Below are 22,676 nucleotides of genomic sequence, written 5' to 3'. Positions count from 1 at the left end.
TTATGTCCTCCTTAGTGAAGACAGAACCAAAGTAGTTATTCAGTTGGTCTGCCATGTCCTTGTTCTCCATGATCAATTCACCTGTTTCTGACTGTAAGGGACCTACATTTGTCTTAACCAACCTTTTTCTTTTCACATATCTATAAAAGCTTTTTATGTCCCCTGCCAGCTTTCTCTCAATCTTTTTTCCCTTTCCTAATTAAGCCCTTTGTCCTCCTCTGCTCAACTCTGAACTTCTCCCAGTCCTCAGGTGTGCCGCTTTTTCTGGCTAATTTGTATGTTTTTTCTTTGGAATTGATACTATCCCTAATTTCCCTTGTCAGCCACGGGTGCACTACCTTCCCTGGTTTATTCTTTTGCCAAACTGGGATGAACAATTGTTGTAGTTCATCCATGCGATCTTTAAATGCTTGCCATTGCATATCCACCGTCAACCCTTTAAGTATCATTTGCCAGTCTATCTTAGCTAATTCACGTCTCATACCTTCAAAGTTACCCTTCTTACAAAATTATGATACAAAGTATCTTTAACTGAATGACCAAATGAGTCATGAGCCTTCATCACTGCTAATCCTGCTACCAATTTTAATAGATCTAAAATACCATACTGAATACAGTATTGGGGAGGGTGGAAGAGGGAGAGAGCAGCAGAACAAATACATTCACCTGTGACAGGTGTTAGCATTGCTGCCAGTCGGACAGGCACTAATTGCCTGTGATGCCTATCTGTGGCAGTACCACAAAACTAACACCCATATACCCATTATTCTCAATTAGTAAAGAGCGAAAGATACTGCTGGCTGACAAGAATACAGCGCTGAAGTAATATCAGACTGTGGTTTTATGGGGCAAATGTGTATATTTACAGGCCCTTAATTCCCTAGAGCAAATCAGAATGACTAGAACTCCATTTAATCTTTAAATGCACATAAAACTTTGAGATTCTATAGGTAAATAATACTCAAAAATACAAATAATCATAAAAATTGGGACTGAAATGTTTCACATTTTTCAAAACAAACTTTACGCATGTGAAACAAAGACAAACAGCACAGAAACAGGATCTTCAGTCCATAAAGTTAACACTGACCATTACCACCTACTTACCCTAATCCTTCATTAATCATTTGTACTTCCTACATTTTCAACTCACCCAGGTTATACCATTCACCAATGTACTAAGGACAATTTATAGTGTTCAATTAACATTCATTTTGAATGTTAACAACAAACTTCATCTTTTTCATTTTGTGCACATCTGCCTTCACACTATCCTCCCGTCACCCCACCAGGGATAGGGTTCCTCTTGTCCTCACTTACTACCCCACTAGCTGCCGTGTGCAGCATATAACTCGCCGTAACTTCTGCCATCTCCAATGGGATCCCACCACCAAGCACCGTTTCCCCCAATTTCTGTTTTCCACAGGGATTGCTATCGCTCCTTACCCAATTCCCTTGTCCATTCATTCGTCCCTCCCCACTTATCTTCCCCAGCACTGTTCCTTGCAAGTGGAACACCTGTCCCTGCACCACCACCCTCACTACCATTCAGGGCCCCAAACAGTCCTTCCAGGTGAGGCAACCCTTCACCTGTGAGTCTATTGGGATCATCTACCGTATCTGGTGCTCCTGGTGTGGCCTCCTGTATATCTGTGAGAACCCAACGTAGACTGGGAGACCACTTTGCCAAGCACCCATGTTCTGTCCGCCAGAAAAAGCAGGATCTCCCTGTAGCCATCCATTTTCATTCTACTTCCCATTCTGACATACCGGTCCATGGCCTCTTCTACTGTCGCAATGAGGCCACCCTCAGGTTGGAGCAATACCTTATACACCATCTGGATAGCTTCCAACCTGATGGCATGAACATCAACTTCTTGAACTTCTGGTAATGGCACCCTCCCTTTTATTTATCTTTCCCATTCCCATGTCCCTCTCTTACTGTATCTCCTTACCTGCTCATCACCTCCCTCTGGTGCTCCTCCCCCTTCCCTTTCCTCCATGGCCCTCTGTCCTATCAGTTTCCCCCCTCTCCAGCTTCATCTCTTTCACCAATCAGCTTTCCAGTTCTTTACTTCACCCCTCCCCTCACTTTCACCCATCACCTACCTCTATTTCCTCCTCCCCTCTCCCCACCTTCTATCTCTGACTTCTCATCCTTATTTTCCTCCAGTCCTGATGAAGGGTCTTGGCCCGAAACGTCTACTGTTTAATTGTTTCCATAGTTGCTGCCTGGCCTGCTGAGTTCCTCCAGCATATTGTGTGTGTTAATTACATGGCGTGAATTCAATTGGTTGAAAGCAGGCTTCCAAAATGATGGCAACTTCAGGAGGCTGAATTCAGAAAGAATGATAGTCTTCAGGAAGAGTCTAAGATGGATCACATGCTTAGCATCTCTGAGTGAAAATGGCTATGTATACTCCAGCTTTGCTTTCTGCAATTATGTCAACATTGCATATGTTCATGGAGCTTCTTCAAAACAGGATATGCCAGGACTCCAGACATTTAATCTGATTTATTTGTTGTGAAATGACATTTGTACATGACTATTGTACAGTATTCATGCACATATACTTAAATTTTTCACTTCGTTAGCATTTCAGCTCACATATTGCAATTCCTAGCATGTCCCTTAATCAACGATAACCTACGGTCTAAAAGCAACCATAAAATTGAGCAATACGATAGGCTATAAGATTACAGATTATAATGAACATAATTCTGCTGCCACTGAAAGCCTAGAGTAGGTTGATAAAGGGCAAAAATATAGTGAGTGTGGACTCACTATGAAGGCAGGACTTGCTGTCCATAAGATTGCACCAAAGTGCTGTGAAGATTCCTCTGCATCACAAGACAATGTGGATTTTTTTGTTGTTTTATGTACACTGAATCTTTGTTATAGGCAACAGGCCAGGTGTGGCAACTACTTCCTTAAAATATGAACATGAGAAATTGCCCAAGGTTTTTATTCTAGCTGCCATATAGAATTTGAATTCATACCCATTGGCCATGTTACCAGTGTAGATTAGATGGGTTAAAACAAACGTGGGAAACTAGTACTAAATACCTGTCTTTTAACATACACACTGTACTATACACTTATTGCAAAAATGTACAGATCCATCAGAAAAAGAGATGAGAAGCAATTGTTGGAAACAAAGTTGAATGTTATTTCACTAGACAAAGCTACTGTGTCCCCAAAAGCATTTAAAAAAAAAAGGGAAGAGAAAATCTGCAGAGACTGGAAATCTGAGCAACATACACAAAATGCTGGAGGAACTCAGCAGGCCAGGCAGCATCAAAGAAAAGAGTACAGTCGATGTTTCAGACCGAAACCCTTCAGCAACCCTTCGGCCCGAAAAGTCCACTGTACTCTTTTTCTAGACACTGCTTGGCCTGCTAAGTTTCTCCAGCATTTTGTGTGTGTTACATTAAAAAAAGGGTAAAGTTTTTAAGTAAAAGGTAAAAGATATAGGTGGGCAACATCATAATATACTGTGCAAAAGTCTAAGGCACATATATAGCTAGGGTGCCTTAGATTTTTGCACAGAACTGTAGTAATTTTATATATTGCACTGTACACCTGCCCAAAAAAGAAAAAATTCATGACATCTGTGAGCAACGATAAACCTGATTCTGATACAAGACTCTATTGTGACTGAGAGTGGGAAGGGGTCAGGGAGAGGAGAGTCATAGTTGGGAAAGGGAGAAAAGGAAGCAGGAAGCATGAGAGAGACATTCTGTAATGATCAGTAACCAATTGTTTGGAATCAAATGACATTGCTTGCTGTGTCAGGGTTGGGTGTGTCTATAGTTCTGCCACCCCCACCCCTCCTCTGTCATTTGTCCCACAACCCTCCCAAGGGCACACCACCCTCGCTATACCCAACATCCTTTGCTTTTGCCAGATTTACAAACTTGCTCTCTGCTTCATGTTAATAAATACAGTACAACTCTAGATTTTTCATGGTTCAATGAAATGGGGTTATTGCTGAAGAGATTCCTGGGTCTTGGTGTTCATATTAGAATCCTACATTCTGTAATAAGGATTAAATTCTATATTCAATTCTATATTAGCCAGACACAACCATGTCTATGATTAAAACTTTCAAGACTGAGTACTTTGCAGTACTTTTCTGTATTGATCAAGGATGTGGAGGATAGGGAGATCAGCATTGAGAATGTTAATTTGCTAGGGCATTTCAAGGAAATGGAATAGGTAGCCTCTCGAACATTAAGGTGTACAAGTCCCTAAATGGGAGATACCAAAGGTTATTGAGAAGAGGCAACAGATGAGATTATTAGAGACTTTACCAATATCTTTATGTCCTCTCTAGCCACAGGTATGATCCCAGAGGACTGGCAAGTAGGTAATGTTGTTCCATTTTCAAGAGGGATAGGGATAATCCTAGAAACCATATACTGGCAAGTCTCACATCAATGATAAGGAAGTTACTGGAGAGGGTACTCTGGAATAGGATTTGAGCATTTGGAAAACTATGGCCAAACTTGGGACAGCCAGCCTGGTTTTGCGTGGAGCAAGTCATATCCTACTAACTTGAATAAGTTTTGAGAAGGTGAGGAAGGTGACTGATGAAAATAGACCTGAGATGTTATTTACATGAATTTTAGTAAGGAAAGTGCTTGACAAGGTGCCCATGGGAAGCCCATCCAGAAGATAATGACTATGGAATTCAGAGTGAATTGGCCTTTTGAATTCAGAATTGGCTTGCCCATAGAACACACAGGGTAGTGGTTAATGGAACTTAATCTGGATGGAGGTCTGTGACTGGTAGTGTTCCACAGGGATACAGACAGAGACTTCTGCTACTTGTGATAGATATATATTAATAACCTAGATGAAAATATAGATGGGTGGATTAAAAGCTTTGCGGATGATAGAAGATAATGGAACTACAATGGAGGTGTTCAATAGACTCCTAGATAGGTACATGAATATTCAAGGTTCTGGACATTATGTAGCCAGAAGGACATATAAATTAGTTCAGCACAACAAGGGCTGAAGGGCCTATTCCTTTGCTGTACTGTTCAATGCTCTGAGGCTACGTCCACACCAGACGGGATAATTTTGAAAACACCAGTTTCGAGTAAAAATGACAGGCGTCCACATCAAGCGTTTTTCAAAATATCTCTGTCCACATTAGAACGGATATTTGGGCAAATCTCCTCCTACTGGGCATGCGCAGGACACACAGAAAACAAGCGAAGAGGAAACGGTATACTTGGTGCGCGTTTGTCCAGTTACCGACTAGAAAAACTTTAAAGGAATTACTGTTGGCTCTCGCGCAGCACTTAAAACTAAAAAACAACAAATACTAGAGCGTATGGAGGCAACTGACAGGGATTTCACGGATAGTATGACCTGGCTGACGACGAACACTGAAAAACTGACTAACTGTTGCATTAATAAAGCACCTTGTTAAATGAATAAAACATGTCTGCATAAGTATTATCTTGTATTTCCATACAACGTTACATTAGGCTGTTACACATCTATCGTCAGAGAAGTACTTGCATAAATAGGTAAACCACCTTCATACAAACAAGGACAGAAAATAGGGCAAAGTGAGTATACTTATTTATTCTGTAAGCTATGGGTCAAAGTATTTGGTGAGTACATTTCTAACTCTTCTGGCTTCAGTCTCGTTGCTGTCTGTTCTGAAATCGTTAGGTTGTGCGGGGGGTTGTGTTCAAGAAAACAATGAAATGCCGCATTGCCGCCATCTGTTCCGGAACGTCATGACAGAGTTTTTAAAATAGTCAAAAAAGCTCACTTTACAATTTAACTCTCACGCAGTTCACACTGATTGCGCGTTATAACAGCCGTCTGGCAGTACTTGCGCAGTACCAAGTAGAAGCAGAAAAAGCATTGTTGTTGTGGTGTTGTCATGACAGTGTTTTAAAATAGCTCCGTTTACCCCATCCACACTACAACGCACAACAATCATTTTCAAATTTACACACTCTGGAGTGTTTTAGAAAAGCTCCATTTTTGGGGGATGAAAACACCGTTTCAATGGGTCAAAATGAAGAGAAAAAGCTTTGTTTTCAAAATTATCCAGCGTAGTGTGGACATAGCCTAAAACAAGCAACACTCATGCTTGAGGGGATTTGTCTTTTCAAGCTACATTCAATGTGCTCTTAGTCACATGGTTCAAAACTTTGCTTGCTGCCGCATGGCTGCAACAGTCTTCTGCTGGCTGGTAATGTGGCATTTCCACGTGTTTTCACATTGTCCACACAACCCCCACCCTGACCTATATTAATCAGATGTTGAATCCAGCTGACCAGAACCAAAAGCACTGAGCAGTCCTAGTCACACTTTCACTGAGTCAGCAAGGCTGGATGGTGGGCACCATTCCTCAATCTGCTCGCTCACCTGTTACATTTATCTCTCACATGCTGTTTTTGTTAATTTCCAACTTGTGAACCGCTTGGGTTACATACAGTTCCCAGGAATGGAGCTCTACTGAACCTGTAAACCAACTGTATTGTTTTCCTTCTGCAAAATCTATATTCAAGACGTTGATATGGAATACAGACACATTTTTGAAGGCACACATCTTTTTAACACTTAAAAAGTAACTCTCTAAAGACAAGTTTCAGGTAACTTACACCAAGTTGTAGGTTACTTTGGTTTAAATAAGTTAAAATATTGCTTGGCTCGCAGGTTCCACAAATAATTCACCTTTACTCTCAGGAAATGTGTACATCAAATCTTTATATTTATCAGAATTGTAGCAACTGAAGGCTTTTGCTAATCATGTTTTAAGATTTTAAGGTGCTTGGAAGTAGGTACAAGGGAGATGTCAGATGCAAGTTGTGTTTTTTTTAAAAAAAAAGAGTGGGTGGGTGTGTGGAATGCACTGCCAGCGACAGTGGTAGAGCAGTCTTTTAAGAATCTTAGATAGCTGCACGGAGCATAGAAAAATAGAGGGCTACGCGGTAGGGTAATTCCAGGCAGTTTCTAGAGTAGATTACATGGTCAGCACAACATTGTGGGCCAAAGGGCCTGTAATGTGCTGTAGATTTCTATGATTCTATGCCTAAATGGTTAATTGAACTATGGATTAAGATTCACCCGCAGTTGATTAAAAATAATTTTAACCCAACATTGTTAGTTGCAGCTCAAAGAAAAAGAGTTGGACCAACAGTGTCAGTAATGTTGAAAGAGCGCCACATAACAGTTCAACAAATCGACCATCAGTGAAAGGATACCTCAAACAAGTAAATTTAGTAATATGAACAAATGGAATCAGATACAAGTCTCTCAGAGTTTTCAAGGAACAAAATTGACGGAGCAACTTGCCCTTTAAGTATTTACATTTAGTCAAGTTATATAGGACAATTAGTGAAAGAATAAGAATCAGGTTTAGTGTTGTGAAATATCAGTACATTGCAATATCCAATAATAAAAAACTGAATTATAGTATATAACTAAATAAGTAGTGTAAAAAGAAGGGAAAAAAGTAACGAGGTAGTGTTTTGGGTTCTATGTCCATTCAGAAATATGATGGCAGAGGGGAAGAAGCTGCTCCTGAATCATTGAGTGTATGCCTTCTGGCTTCTGTACCTCCTTCGTGATGGTAGCAATGAGAAGTGGGCATATCCTGGGTGATGAGGTTCCTTAATGATGGATGTCATCTTTTAGAGCCATCACTCCTTGATGTCCTGGATGCTGGGGAGGCTGGTGCATGTATTGAAGCTGCAAATTTACACTTTCTACAGCTTATTTTGATCCTGTACAGTGCCCCTCCATACCAGATGGTGATGAAACGAGTTAGGATGCTCTCCACCGTACATTTGCAGACATCTGCAAGTGTCTTTGGTGACATACTGAATCTCTTCAAACTCCTCATGAAATATAGCTGCTGTCATGCCTTCTTTACAGCTGCATTGATACGCTGGGCCCCAGGATAGATCCTCAGAGATGTTGACACCCAGGAACTTAAAATTGCTCACCCTTTCCACTTCTGATCCCTTGATGAGGACTGACTGGTGTGTGTTCCTTCATCTCACACTTTCTGAAGTCCACAATCAATTCCTTGGCCTGAGTGCAAGGTTTTTGCTGCCACACCACTCAACTAGCTGATAGATCTCGCTCCTGTATGCCTTCTCGTCATCATCTCAAATTCTGCCAACAATAATATATTATATATACTGTAATTCAATTTTTATTATTGGGTATTGCAATGTACTGATATTTCACAACATTAAAACTGATTCTTTCATTAATTGTCCTATATAACTCAATTAAATGTAAACACATAAAGGGCAAGTTGCTCCGTTAGTGTTGATCATCAGCGAGATGGATATGTTATTTCCCATCCACACAGACATATGCAAACAGGTCTGCAAGATCAGAAGCAGCTGAGTAGTGTGGATATGCTGGATAAGTAATCACTTTATTTAACAGCAATTCAGGTAATCCATCTTTTAATCATATGACCTGAGAATCATTTGACTAATAAGCATTTAGTTGGAAAGCAAAGATGCAGATGCCAAGGAACTACTAGAACAACACTGAAGGCAAAAGAAAAAAAATGCACAATTATTGCAGATCAAAAAGAAACTTAGTTATTTTGCCTTTTTCAACTCCTATATAACTAAATAAAAGGACCTATAACAAAGCAGCAATGGCAGATTTAAGCTGATTTTTTCCTCTCCACAGAAAGAAATGGCGAATTTACTATTTAGGCATAACTTAACCTTGGATAACTGGAACAATTATTTTCTTGTGCCATTTTTTCCAATGGCGCAGAAGAAAAGCTCTTGCATGTTATGTAAAGCACTACAGGATCGTTTTCTGAACAACCAATTTCAAACATTTCTGAAAGTAAACTGTAAGTCAAGCAAAGCAAATAAATGAAGGCAAATAAGCATCTAGCAATTACTCTAATAAATCTGAAATGCTCATGACAGCATTTGGAAGAGGCATGTGGAAATATCATGAAATACAAAAAAAAGTGACTAAACAAAATGGGGTTAAATAGCTTGACCCCATGAAGGAAAGGCATACAATAGACTGCCGAAATTTGAGGGAGCGGTGTGCCCTGAAAATTTGACATATTTACCAATCAGCTGCAATTGTAATTTAGGGGAATCATGTCCAAGTAACAAAAAGGACAATAAAGTTCAATATAGTTAAAGATATAAAGCATGATACAAAGAAAAAAATGAAAAGATCGAGATATATTGTTTAAAAGAAAAGTGGAGACAGGGAAGTTCAGTGTTGAAATGCTACAAAGTACATCTTGCAGATTTTGTACACACCTGTTAAAACCCTGTAGCATACATGCGGCATTACTTTTCTTTCCAAATAAACTGAAGCATTTCATCCCAATACTGTATTTTAGGAACACTTTCAACATCAGGTCAGTATGCCTAAAAAATTCTACAAAATGCAATACCCTCATGAATATTTAATAGCACAAACTAATGTACCGACCCTCTGGATAGATTAATTAGTAACTCAAGGCACTATACTTTAATTCAAACTATACTTCAGGACAGGTATTTCTATTTAACATACAAGGAAACCAGGTGGTAGAGCAAGTAAGACATTTACCTTTCACAAATGGCACTGGATTCAATTCCAGCCATTACTGAATGAAAAGTCTCCACTGCTAGTTACAGAAGGTGTTCCATAAATATCATAAAAACCATCTTATCGAGCATACAATGGCAATGTCATATATATGGTCGTTTATGGAATGGAAAATATACAATAAGCCTGCTTCTGCATATTGCTACGGAAGTGTAGCCAAGACTACCAGCTTGGAAATGCTTAATACAAACGTTTGTAATAATGAATCTTTCAGGATACAAATTGTGGCACGTAGTGGACAAATAAGCAGATTAAATGTTAGTTTGCTGCTCTTAATTCACAACTCAGTCAAGCAGGAGCTTCACTGAATAAAATATATTTTGCAAGTGTGGAACAATATACATGAATATGTTGTCCATGGCACAAAATAGCAGATTTAGTATCTTAAAAAGTAACATTTGAGAATTTTATATAGTACTTTCCTAGTAATTTTCTGAATTCAAATCAGAAAGACAACTTGTGATTTTGCTGAAATTGTAAATCCAACAAATTTGCAATGTATCTAGGAGTATACAAATAAAATGCATTGTTACTACGGTAAAACTTTTATCAAAGAAAATCTATACATATTAAATGAAAATAGGAAAAGATTATGGAAATCAGAAGTTCATTATATATAGTTTGTTAGTCAAGAGCTATAATGAACATAATTCATGACAAAGATTAATCAAGTGGAACAATTTTCATGCTTAATTGCAGATATATCTTTGATCAGTAGTTCTATATTAAATGAGGTATGTTGGGAATTTGTGAAATTAAGGTCATCACATCACTTCAACCAACCTTATGGACATGCTGTACCACCTTCTAAGAGATTTGAGCTTAAAGAATAAAATGCAGATCTTCCTTGTTACCTGAATGATGTTTAACCTTCACATCCATTCATAAAAGACATGTCCAATAAGCTTGGAGAGAAACATAACGTTAGTGGTTGAGTGCAAGGGCAATAAAAAGTGATTCAAAAGGCTCAGGTTTGTAACGTGCATGAAGGTTGTGCCAGCTTCAAGGGCTCCTCCAGATATCTACAAAAAGTTACTCACCTGAACTATTCTGACACTTCGCAAACTAAATGAGCGCTACTACAAAAAACACAAGATGAAAGCAAATAGAAATACTGATCTCCAGCACCAACCAAGTCAGAAGCTGCCCCAGTTTAGAAATCTATTAACATTCCTAAACTGTCTTCATTGTCACAATGTGCATTCCAACAATATCGTAAGAATATATTCACAAGATGGAGTGCAGCAGTTCACAGGAGTGATTCACCAGCACTTTCTAAAGATGTAAGGAATCAAGAATACATGTCAGTTTTGACCCAAAAAAAATCATTTTGAAAAAAACTGTATGCATTTCTACGAGTCCACATGACATCGCTATTTTCCCATGACTACACCACCTAACTAGTGATGACAGGTTTCAATAATTGCAAATAATTCTAACACCATCAGCTGGCAGATCAGTCAATTAATGCATTACTTGTCTTAAGACTGAAAGTGTCACTTTGTTTTGTAGTTATTACATATATAATGTCAAAGGAAATTATTGGAAACGTCCAAACTACGCTATCCAAGATCTTCCAATTGTCCAAAAGATCAAGAAAAAAATTGTAGAGCATATAATAAAATTCTTTTATTTGTAGCTCCATAAAGCATGGTTCTTGTTAGTACAAGCTTACAAAGTCATCCATTCTTTAAACAAAAACTCACTCTAAAACAACTTGCATTCCACGGCACATTCAATGTAGGCAGATTTCCCTAAAGACTCCTTAAAAGGAACATTAACAAATCGTAAAAGTCAAGAAATGACAAGAGACAACAACAAAAAAAACCTGTTTAAAAGGTATAGCTTAAAATGGACTTCAAAAGGGAATGGGAAAGGTGGACAGATGAAGACCGCAATTATGCTGACACAAATAATTGGATTATGCACAACTGTCTACTGAGGTGAACAAATCCAAAATTCCAGCAGGGTTGCCTACATGTAACAGCAGAGCAATTAAATAAATTTGAATTTAGGATGAGCACTTTAAAAAGTAACTGTCTGCAGACAAGAGTCAAAATATGGCAACTGCCACAGGTATGTGTAGGACTCAGACTACCACTACTACTACGACTACGACTACTACTACTACTACTACGTAAGGCAGACCTGGATCACAATTTTCCTCTGGATCAAAACTGCTATAGATTTTTGGCCATCAAGAGGAATAACACTGTCACTGTGCATCAGGTTTGATTTAGAATCTGATCAATACATCGAAAACACTTGGAAGCATTTTGTGAAAGCAGAGCATCCCAGAGTCGCACATCCAATTAAGAATTTTTCCTTTAAGCGTAGTCACTAAGCAAGGAAACAGAGCAGCCAATAAGCAACTATTATAAACAAGAGATTCTGTAGATGCTGGAAATATGAAGCAACAAAAATAAAATGCTGGAGGAACTCAGTAAGTCAAGCAACATCTATGGAAATGAATAAGTAGTTGATGTTTCGGGTCGAGACCCTTCTTCAGGACGGTTAATTGGTTGATATAAGCAAGCAAGTAATATGTCCTTACATTGGCTTTTGCTGAGATCAACTCTCTGGTTTTGACCCAAACAGTTCACTTAAAACAGTTAACCAAAGTTGTTCAGTAAATTAACTCATATTTACTACATCTTCAAGAAAATTAACACTAACAGTGGTTAAGACTATCAGACATTAGAGCAGACCTACTAAGTCTACTCAGCCAATTGATCATGGCCAGTTTATTTTCACTCTCAACCCCAGTGTTTGCCATGTTGCTAAAAAGCATGACCTCCAGTTAAAGTCGGGCATAAACACTTTTGAATTAACCTTGATTACCAATTAATGATATAAATATATAATCAGTGACATTATGAAATGAACTGAGTTACAAGCAGTTCCTTGTACTGGAAGGCAAATAAGGTTGGGTAAGATAGGAGGACATCTTTCAATAAGTTGCTAACCTTCAGTAGCAGCAAGTTTTTCCTCAGTATATCCCACTAGGAACAGATCACATTTTACAATACAATGTTTGACACTACTGTTCAAAATAAACCACAGTAAAAGAACATTGCCCCTTTCCAAGTCCTTTGGCCTCATTTTCACCTAGCCACAGTATGTGACACGTGGGCTACAAGAATCTAATGGGCGGGGGGGAGAAAAAGGAGAAGAGGAGAGTGGTATGAGGGGACCGCCTCAGCACCAAATAAACTCCTGGATTAGCTACAGTGCCAAGTCATCAATACTGACACTTGAGGAACCATCCTAAAGGATGCTGTTTATAGAAAGGAGCCAGAGGCTATTCCATGTAAACCACAACTTCATTGATTTTACTTAGAAAATTTGAAAACACAGACAACCTTCCATACAAACATTCAAACATTTCTACAAGGGGCAAATGACATCACAGAACATAGCTGGATGGAATATTCCAGAGCAACACTGCCAGACCCATAGTTTTTAGTAGCAGGTAAAATACTGTATCTCATTACCATTGCATTGAAAGACTCTTGTATTCGGTATTCAAGGTATTTGCAGGCACAAATTTTACTCTTTAATTTCGAATAAAGCAACAAAAATAGGGATGGAATGACTCAAGGCTATGTCCCAGTATGATTTTATCCTGATTTATAAACCCATGCCTCCCTATTACATATTCAGCAATTAAATTATTTGAACCCAAGCAAGAAAATTCCTGATTGAATCTTTTATACTGTACACAAATCAATTTATGGAGTTTAAATAGGCATAACTGATCATAAATGCTGCTCCATGCATAGACAATATACCTAGCAAATTTTTACCAAGTACTCTCAAGGCTCATTTTCAAAAATATATGATGCACACTCATTAGCACCTATGAAAGCACTAATATGACAGATCCCAATGGTATATCTCATGATTGTAAGAAACTAGTTACATATTGGACACTCAACAGCAGTATCTTACACAGCTTACAAAATAGAACGTCATTGCCATACCCAAAGAACAAAGCCACAACACACTGGATCTGGATGTAGAGTAACAGTTACATTTCAGCTAGTAATCCTGAAGCATGGATCAACAAATCAGATACAGTGGCAGCTGCAGAAATTAAATTGAAGAATAAAGACTTTAAAAACTATTATTTATAATGATAATAACACAACCAATTCACCAATATCATTCTGCACAGAAAATCCGTCTTCCCAAGCTTAACTGGTCCATACGAGATGTGAAACTTTCTTGTATGCCTATATATCAAACGGCATTCAAAATGAATTAGGAAAATAGTCAGTTCAGGGCAATTAATGTTGTTCTTGCCAGCAACACTAGCAAGAAAAATGAATAAATGAACTGATTTGAAATTTTAGGATGGCATTGACTAGTTAAGCCAAACTGCAATTGTGTATATCTCACTTAATTTCATGCAGGGAAAAAAAAGTGCAATAGCTCTCTATATTCCATTATAGACAAAGGATTAGAACCTTCGAAAGAAAAGAGTACATTCTCTATAAAAGTTTTAGGGAGCGAAAGATTGCTGGGGAATGGTATTAACTACTACAAAGTTTCATTACTGTATGGAGCTATATCGAAAGGCTTGCTAAATGTGAATTTTCAAAATAGGTTTAAGGGGATAAATACTGAACTGTATACATTTTGAGAATGGAAAACAAAATCCAGAATCAGGAAAATAAAAGCAAAAAGTGACAGATGAGAAGATTTTTGAGAGCACAGAATGTTTTATCACAACTAACTACCATCAACCAACTGACTTGGATGAGCATTTAAGAAAAAGAAAGTGAGATGAGACAAGAGCAAATAAACAAATGAATATCCAGGTAAAGTTGACATAATAGTCACCTCTTATGTTGACACTTTTGATTTTGCAAGAATCACCATTTTCTTCTTCATCAAAATCTGTAAAGCTTGTCTACTTTGGGGATTTAAAAAAGTGAAAGAACTCCTTGCAAGTAAAGAGTTACACAGGCATATGTGTTTTTGTTGTCCACTAAAAATATTTACTTATGTAGAAATTACCCATGGAAAGTCCCACTTAAATACTTAACCATTATATGCTTGTGTCTGGAGTCTGCCAATAAATCAAGACAATTCAAGGATGATGGTTTGTAGTATAACTGATGTAATCAAATATACCATATTTGCCACTCCATTTTGGCAAGAATTCATTCTACTCTTGAATATTGCCATAATCTCAATTCTGTTATCAAATTAGACACAATATAGATTTAAGGAATGCAAAGCCCAGAGAAATCAATAACATTTCCTATAAAACACAGCTGTGGGAACATCAAAAGTACAACTGCAGTCCAGTGTAATTTTCTCTCAAGAGCCGTTAGAAATGGGCAGTAACACTGCCTTACCAGCCCATCTGCTCAACAAAAATAGCTTTTAAGTTAAAAAGCATATAGCCAGCTTCTATTTTAGTTTATAAATGATTAAAAATAACATAACTCTTGATACTTAACTCAAGTTTTCCTTCTCAAAATTAGCTCAAATTGCTCCAATACACCCACTCCTGGAGTATTTAGAGTTCATTCAATCCTAATATTTGGGCTATGTTTAATTATTTTGTTCCTCTCCCAAAATTCTTTTCAACTGTACTTTGATTTTCCCTCTGACTGGGCTCTAGTTTAATGCACACCTATCAATCCCTTTACTATATTTTGCCATAAAGCTAGGAGACCATAGAAACGTCAAAGGACTCAAAGGTCAATATGACAAAGAAAGTGAAAATAAACACTCTACATGAACATTAGAAATACCTCTAAGTAACCTGCAAAACTAATATATCTTATTATGTTTGGTATAGCTTATGGTGGTATGCTACTGCCACATGCAATAATGACTTGCACATTATTCTCATACTTTTACTTATTAGTTGAGCTCAACTAAAATGCAGAAGTTTGCTGGCTCCTGTCAAATTCCCAAAACTTCAACACAATCCAGTTCAGAGTGAAAGCTGACTACTCAGATGTTATTTTCAATATCTTATCGGAAAAATTAGTTTTTTTAAGCATCACAGAATTCACAGCATTAGGGTGGAAAATGAGAGATGCTAAAGCAATTATTGTAATATTTTATGGACAGATAAAATCCAAAAAGCAGCAGTAAAACAAGCTGTGCAAGGGTACATTTCATGCACTACACAAGTGCGGAACTTCACTCAATTCTGAATTTTAAAAGAATAGAAAGTACTTGGCTAGAATTAAATATGGACTTGAAACATAACCCAGCTACAACTTGTAGTTTTAAAATACCATTTAAAATGAATATTTTTCTCAGAAGTACAAATACTATAACCATTTCAGACCCAATACATCAAGGTGAATTTTTTAAAAAAAGACAAAAACAATGCTTTGAAAATGAGAAATAGAATAATGAACCCTGAAATTGCAGTGTAATTCTGTATATCTATGACAAACAAAACTTCCTTGCAACCCAATTGAGAAAAGTCTTAAAATTAATATAAAAATAATAATGCAATTAGATCTCTTATTTTTACAATCTGGACTTTGCAATCATAATTAAATATCATAATTTAAGTACTTTCCCTCAACCTCCCAATGTCTTAAAATACACCAAATACGCCAGAAAACTTTTACAAATAATGATTTAATAATGGCCCATTTATCTTATGTTTTTTGTGCTGTTGATAAAGGTCTGAATATTGGCTACATCATCCAGAGAACGTTTTGCTCATCATCCACACAAAAAAATAGGTAGCCATGATAATTTTTATATCCTCTTAAATTAGATTACAAATTGAGACACAGTGCTAATAACAAGGCAGTATATTAACTACAATTACCACAATCATTTTTCATTTAGATCTCTTCAGTTTGTTACTTAGTATACAGGTGTAGATATGCCCATGTGCTGGTAAACAGCCAAGGTTAATATTCAAAGTAACAAATTTGAAATATTATTAAGTGTGCAAGGTTAAAATACTGCTTTAAGTAATAAGAAAACTCTAAAGGACTCAATTTTGACTTAGGCCAAGTAGAACTTTGCTATTTCAATGACCATCTATAGCAGAAAAATAATTATATCTGTAAGCATTCCATGTATGGATTTAGCAGCATTAATGGTTAAGTACTGAGAAAATGGAAAAGTAAAACATCAAGTTAATTACATGTGTGACAAAGTTGTTAACCTACAGGTTACTGCACATAGGGCTTCCTGAGAATAATAAAGTTGGCATCCCACTGTGTATTCAGTATAAATAAAAGATATTTAAAAGACCTAGAAGGTAAATACACAATCTTGCAATGATGTTATGCCATGCCTGCAGTAAAGATTTCATCACAGTAGAATTGTTTGCTACATTTTTAAAAGCACACAAAAAAAATGAATAGATTAGAATTCAGCAAACAGAATTCAAATTTTCTAATTTTTGAAAAATTTAAATTTTTGGATACCAATACTTATCATTAACTTATCAAGGTACTTAAAAATAATTGGCAATAATCTTGGTGTGCTATAACAGTTTGATTCTGGCTGATCTTGAATCTAGGCCTATGTCAAAACAAAGTTAATGGTCTTAAACTATTTCCCAAGTGCGAGATACAATAGCAATAAATCACACATTTTGAGCAGCTATGGCATCTTAAGTAGCACACAAGATGCTGGTAGAACTCAGCAGGTCAGGCAACATCCATGAAAGTGAATAAACAGTCAATATTTCAGGCCAAGTCCCTTCTCCAGTCCTGAAGAAGGGCCTTGACCCAAATCATCAACTGTTTGTTCATTTCCACTGATGCTACCTAACCTGCTGAGTTCCTCATTTTGTGTGTGTTGCTCTGGAACTCCAGCGTCTGCAGAGCCTCATGTTTCTAGCATCTTAAAGCAAATTTTGCACCTACAGAATTGTCTCCCAACACAGAGCACCGCAAAGCCTTTTACAGCTAAACAAGTACCTCTGAAGTGCAGTAACTGTGGGAATGTGGGAAGCTCAATGGCCAATTTACACACAGCAAGTTCTGAAACAGAAATATTGCTGTTCTTCAAAATACAACAACTGAATCTCTTAGGTCTGTCCAAGGTATCTCAAGTCCTTCCTTAATGCATCACCACTTAGTAATAATACTACATACCTGCAGTATTACATCAGAGATTCAGGGCTCAAACTCTGCAGCAGTTCTTGTACAAGAGGTGATTGGAAATTTGCAAGTCTGAACATGGCACAGTCAATTTTCCATCTAAGAATTTTTATTCTTAATCCATTGCAAGAACATTCAAATTTATGGAGCAAATGACCAGCACAATTTCTAAAGAATCCTGTATTGTATGCTTCTAGCAATTGGGTTATTGATTGTATTATAAATTGGGTTATTGAGTGGATATCGGCACCCAATTGCCCACCATTGAGAACACCTACCATAAACGCCGCCTGGGCAAAGCAAAAAGTATCATCAAGGATGCATCTCACCCTAACCATGGAACTTTTACTCTCCTCCCATCCAGTAGGCGCTACAGGAGCCTCTGCTCCCGCACCAACAGGCAAACAGGAAGAGCTTCTTCCCTGAGGTTGTGACCCTGCTGAACCTCACATCACAGCGCTAAGCAGTATTGCAAACGTATTGTACTGTCTCAATACTTTTATATTTGTGTACTGTAGCACTCACTTTTTATTCACAGTTATTTTGTAAATAACACTATTCTTTGCATTTCTGGTTAGATGCTAACTGCATTTCATTGGCTTTGTATCCGTACTTGGCACAATGTCAAAAAAAGTTGAATCTAATCCAATATAGCAACAGATTATGACTACTTTAATTTCCTTTTAATGAAAACAATCATTTTAAGAAAACAAAGATTACAAATTACAGGGTATCCTAGTTTAAAAGTCTGAAAATAACTGATATCAAATTGATAATTTCATTCTAAAGTCTTTACTACAATGCAAGAACCACCACAAAATTTCTTTAATTATATATCACCTCCCCAGTACCCCACCATTCCAACACATCTCCATGCCATGCACCAAAAATGGAAATACCTTTAATAGTGAAATATCCTTGAAGCTAGAGATCATGCCTTCAAAACGTTAACACCAAACTCCACCACAACCCACTTCTCTGCATTTGGTTCTCCTCCCTACCCAGTATCCAATTCATTTACCATTCAGGGTTCAGACCAATGAAAATTCCAATTCATGGCTATTATTTTTATTAAATACTTGACCAAATTACTTGTTTATGTTGTTTCTCCCACTGTCCTCAAAGGCACAACAACATTTTATATATTTTCAATTTAATGCAAGTAACATATCTGTTGAATTATTAGAGAGCAAGCATTAGAACATTAATTTCAAAACTTTGATACTCAAGGACTTCATTGACCCTTCATAATTCATTAATAATAAGTTTCACTAAATTTTGATAAAATCTCAAATCTCAGTTATTAAGTGACCTTCCAAGTTTTTTTTCCTGAACCAATTGCTATTGCAGCACAAATCAACTTATTGTTGCTTAATTAAAACAATTCTACCAATGACTGACATCTGTAAATACACTTAAAATACTACCAGGCATTTCAGAGTTAATATCCTCATTTGGTTCAAAGGCATTACCTTGAGTGAGGCATCAACAGGCTATCAGGAATTTTAGGGTTAATATCTTAATTTGGTTCAAATTGCATTTTGCTAGGTAAGGTACAGACATTTATATTTTGAATAGTATACCAAGTTCCAAACAATAAATATGTTTATAAAGCAGGTCATACAAAACCAAGCATAATATACACAATTTAAGTCCAAAATTAAAGAAAAACTGACCATCAAGACCGTACTTGGCAAATCACCTCTATCCAACAAAAGGATTTCAAAGAACTTTTAAGAATATATCAATGGCTGGTTTACATTTAATAAACTCAAATATGTTCATAATAACAGAAAGACATATTTTTGGAACATTTTCCAGCACACAGATTGATTTTTAATGTGATGTTAGCAAGTATGGCCCAAGTCAGACTAATGTTATTTTCCTCCTTTCATCATCCCTTGATGTTGACTCCTTATTGGATTGCTGTTGCATGGCCATCAGGCACTCTCTTACATTGCACCCAATTAGATGGTCATTATTTCAATGCAAGCCTTGATCTAGAGAGTGACTCAGGTCATGCAACTCAGCCTAATAGCTGAATCTGCACTAAAGAATAGTGATCAGAATTGGGAACTTTACCAAATATTCTTTCTGGAATTCTAGGGCTCAATGAGGCATACTAAAGCAAATCAATCCATAAAAATCAGTTAACTAAAAGCAGAGTAGATACCCAGCTTGGAGCATTCCTAGGCTATATAATTCAACTGCATACTGAACCACCAGGGGAATGCCTCTTCTATCAATGGGTGGCATTTCACACAACTTCCAGCCTGAAATTTCAAATTGTGGGAACAACTTTAGATTTGAAAAACCACCGCACGATTTTCTTTCAATTTCTGTTTGCTGAATTTCTGTTTTTTTTAAATCAAGGGGTAACTAAATGTCTTATGGGAAATAACCAACTTTCTTTAATCTCTTATTTACAAAAAACTGCAGGAAAGAGTATCAATTCCAAAATATTAACCAATTTGGATGTTTTGCCAGATTTCACACAAACATTACACCTCCCACAATACTTGACATAGAATTCAAACTACAAAAAATTGAAATCTACTCAGTAAAAAAGCAACCAATGCAAAATTTTGAGCCTGAATTGTATTTATTTTCTGAACATTTCCTACATGATAGAGAACTATCTAATGACATTTCTAAAAATGGTTGACGCCACATTCACTTTAACAAATAAATTGTTGTAGAGAATCGCATTAAAATGTTCACAAAAATTGCGAGATACAAAGCATTCTGATACAGAACGAATACCCACACACTGACCTGTGTGTTTTTGCATGATTTAAATAATACAGTAAATCGTTTAATTATAATCGGAGAAAGATTCAAAACTGAAACAAGCACGACACTGCAGCTAATCTCAAAAGGCACATTCCACCTCAGAAACCATCAAAAATGACAAAGTACAGTACGAAGAGAGAACGAGACAACGTGGGCAGCGATCCAAAAATGCCAGCGCTTTGGCTCAACAACAGAATCTAGACAACACTCGAGCTCAGCACCAGGCAAAAGAACAGACATGTAGTTACTCCCGAATCACCGCATAGCCATGGACACTTAAGGAAATGTCATTTTCCCGGAAAAAAACACAAAAGATAACGTTTATCTAATCTGAAATCACTTATTGAAACCAAGCATCGCAAAAAGATCCTGCGGTTTAAATTTCACATTGTTGCAGCTCGTAAACCTGCAAACAAACTGCGGTATCTCATGAAGGTGTTCCTGTCATTTCACGGTTTGACCCTGGGTCGAAAACCGAATTTTACCGTTCCATTTTAAGCGCTAACGCCACAGAGTGAACGTACCCAAAAAATCAACCGCTAATGAAGGAAGAGGTATCCCCGGTATTAATCTCTAATCTAATCTGCAAACCGGCTGAAATTGTCCGCGGTAGCTTCACACCGATTTACTTGCGACGGCGCAGACAATTCTTAAAATTCTTCAAGTGAACCCGTCTCTGACATTTAAATCCGCTCTGCAAGGAATAACGTATGCCACTCGGCGTTTTTTTTAAAAATAAGACAAGCTGCGATCACCCAGCTTACCTTTGAATTTCTTCCTGAGGCTCTTTGGCAGCTTTAAACTCGGGTTCTCTAAAAGGAACGGGAGGATGAAGAGAAGAGAAGCGGGATAAGAAAAGGTGACAAAAAAAAATCCTTTTCACAGAGCCATAAATCTGACAAACCGTTAAATGGCAAAACTGTGAGAATGCGGCCACCGGCTGACAGCCGGGATCGCTCAACGAGGAGGGGGAGAGACGGATTGGACACAAACACACCGGGGGGGGGGGGTGGCGGTGAGGCGGCGGCAGCAGCGCCACCCGCCTGTTCCAGAGCCACCAGCAGCCCCTGCCTCGACAGCACAACACCGCACGAACAGCCCTAGCAACGAGCGCAGCCAGCACACCACCACAACTACAAACCTCATCAATTTAAAGTGCAAATTAGGAGGGAGAAAATATCCAACTGCGGAGATAAAACAGCGCCGGAGGTTGCGCAGAGGAGGAGGGAGGGGGTGGGAAAAGTTGAGCCACTTTCTCTTCCCCCCCCGGTCAGTAAATTGTTGATAACGGTGCTCCAGCAGCCATTTTGTTATAACTGACAAGAACCGGCTAATCTGGCTGAGGAAACGACCCCTGACCTTGTCTGGCTGACATGTGATCACAACCAAACATCACCCCTCCCTCTCGCGCCCAACCGGCCCGCCTCCCGCTGTTGCCACGGCGACGGTTCTGACCTATCGCTGCAGAGCCGTCGCATCACGTGGTATCAACGCGAGCCAAACTTTTCTAAAAATTAGGTTGCGCGTCGATGTCTTCCAGTGGGTTGGATTCTCAGACTGGTTCACTGGCTTAAGACACGCAGGTAGAGGAGGGGAGGGGAAAGGATCCATAATGTCACAAGTAAACAGCTAAGGAAGGGAGCATAAAGCAAAAATAACACAATGAAACTTTCAGAAACATTATCTCTTTCGAGACCAGCGTGAAATGTCATTCAGGGTTCCACATCCAACCAATCACAGGAATGATTGAGGGTCACATGGCCACTTTGCTGCCATGGCTTGTTGCTGCGGCAACCGGACTGCCCAATCATCTATAAAACCAACCACAAACAAGCCTGTCCTTAACATATACAAATGACCTAGTAATTGTCAATTGTACATGATCTGATACAGCTCGACTTCATCTGCTTAATAGATACAAAGCTTATCTAATTTGACCTAGTGAAATAACCCAATCAAAATCAAATATATTATAGCTGAATAGGCACTCTACTGTGCTGCAAGCAGAGGAAATACGGTTACCATTTTATTCTCTGATCATATCTGATAAACCAAACATGTATGTGAAAAATACATTGTATTGTTTTTTCTTTATTTTCGGAGGATTAAATAACTTAATGATTGGGCTGTCTTTGTTTCATTCAAAACAC

At 37.8% G+C, this 22,676-nt stretch overlaps 1 protein-coding gene across 12 annotated transcripts in view; it reads right to left on the bottom strand.

The window, feature by feature from the left end:
• tnrc6c1 (trinucleotide repeat containing adaptor 6C1) overlaps positions 1-21,777 on the bottom strand; it is a 130,009-nt gene extending 108,232 nt beyond the window's left edge. For 8 of the 12 annotated variants that reach the window (XM_063074348.1, XM_063074352.1, XM_063074355.1 and 5 more), the window contains exons 1-2: positions 21,668-21,777; positions 21,291-21,338 (exon numbers count right to left, since the gene is read on the bottom strand). In XM_063074348.1, coding sequence (XP_062930418.1) covers positions 21,291-21,338; positions 21,668-21,672 — 53 coding nt within the window. In that variant the 5' untranslated portion in view covers positions 21,673-21,777. The remainder of the gene's footprint in view (positions 1-21,290; positions 21,339-21,667) is intronic. The other 4 variants (XM_063074353.1, XM_063074360.1, XM_063074359.1 and 1 more) reach the window with 1 other exon arrangement.
• Between the last annotated feature and the right edge of the window lie 899 nt (positions 21,778-22,676).

This window comes from Mobula hypostoma, chromosome 22 (assembly GCF_963921235.1).
Source record: "Mobula hypostoma chromosome 22, sMobHyp1.1, whole genome shotgun sequence".
Lineage (NCBI taxonomy): Eukaryota > Metazoa > Chordata > Chondrichthyes > Myliobatiformes > Myliobatidae > Mobula > Mobula hypostoma.
This window is presented reverse-complemented; position numbering and strand designations above follow the sequence as displayed.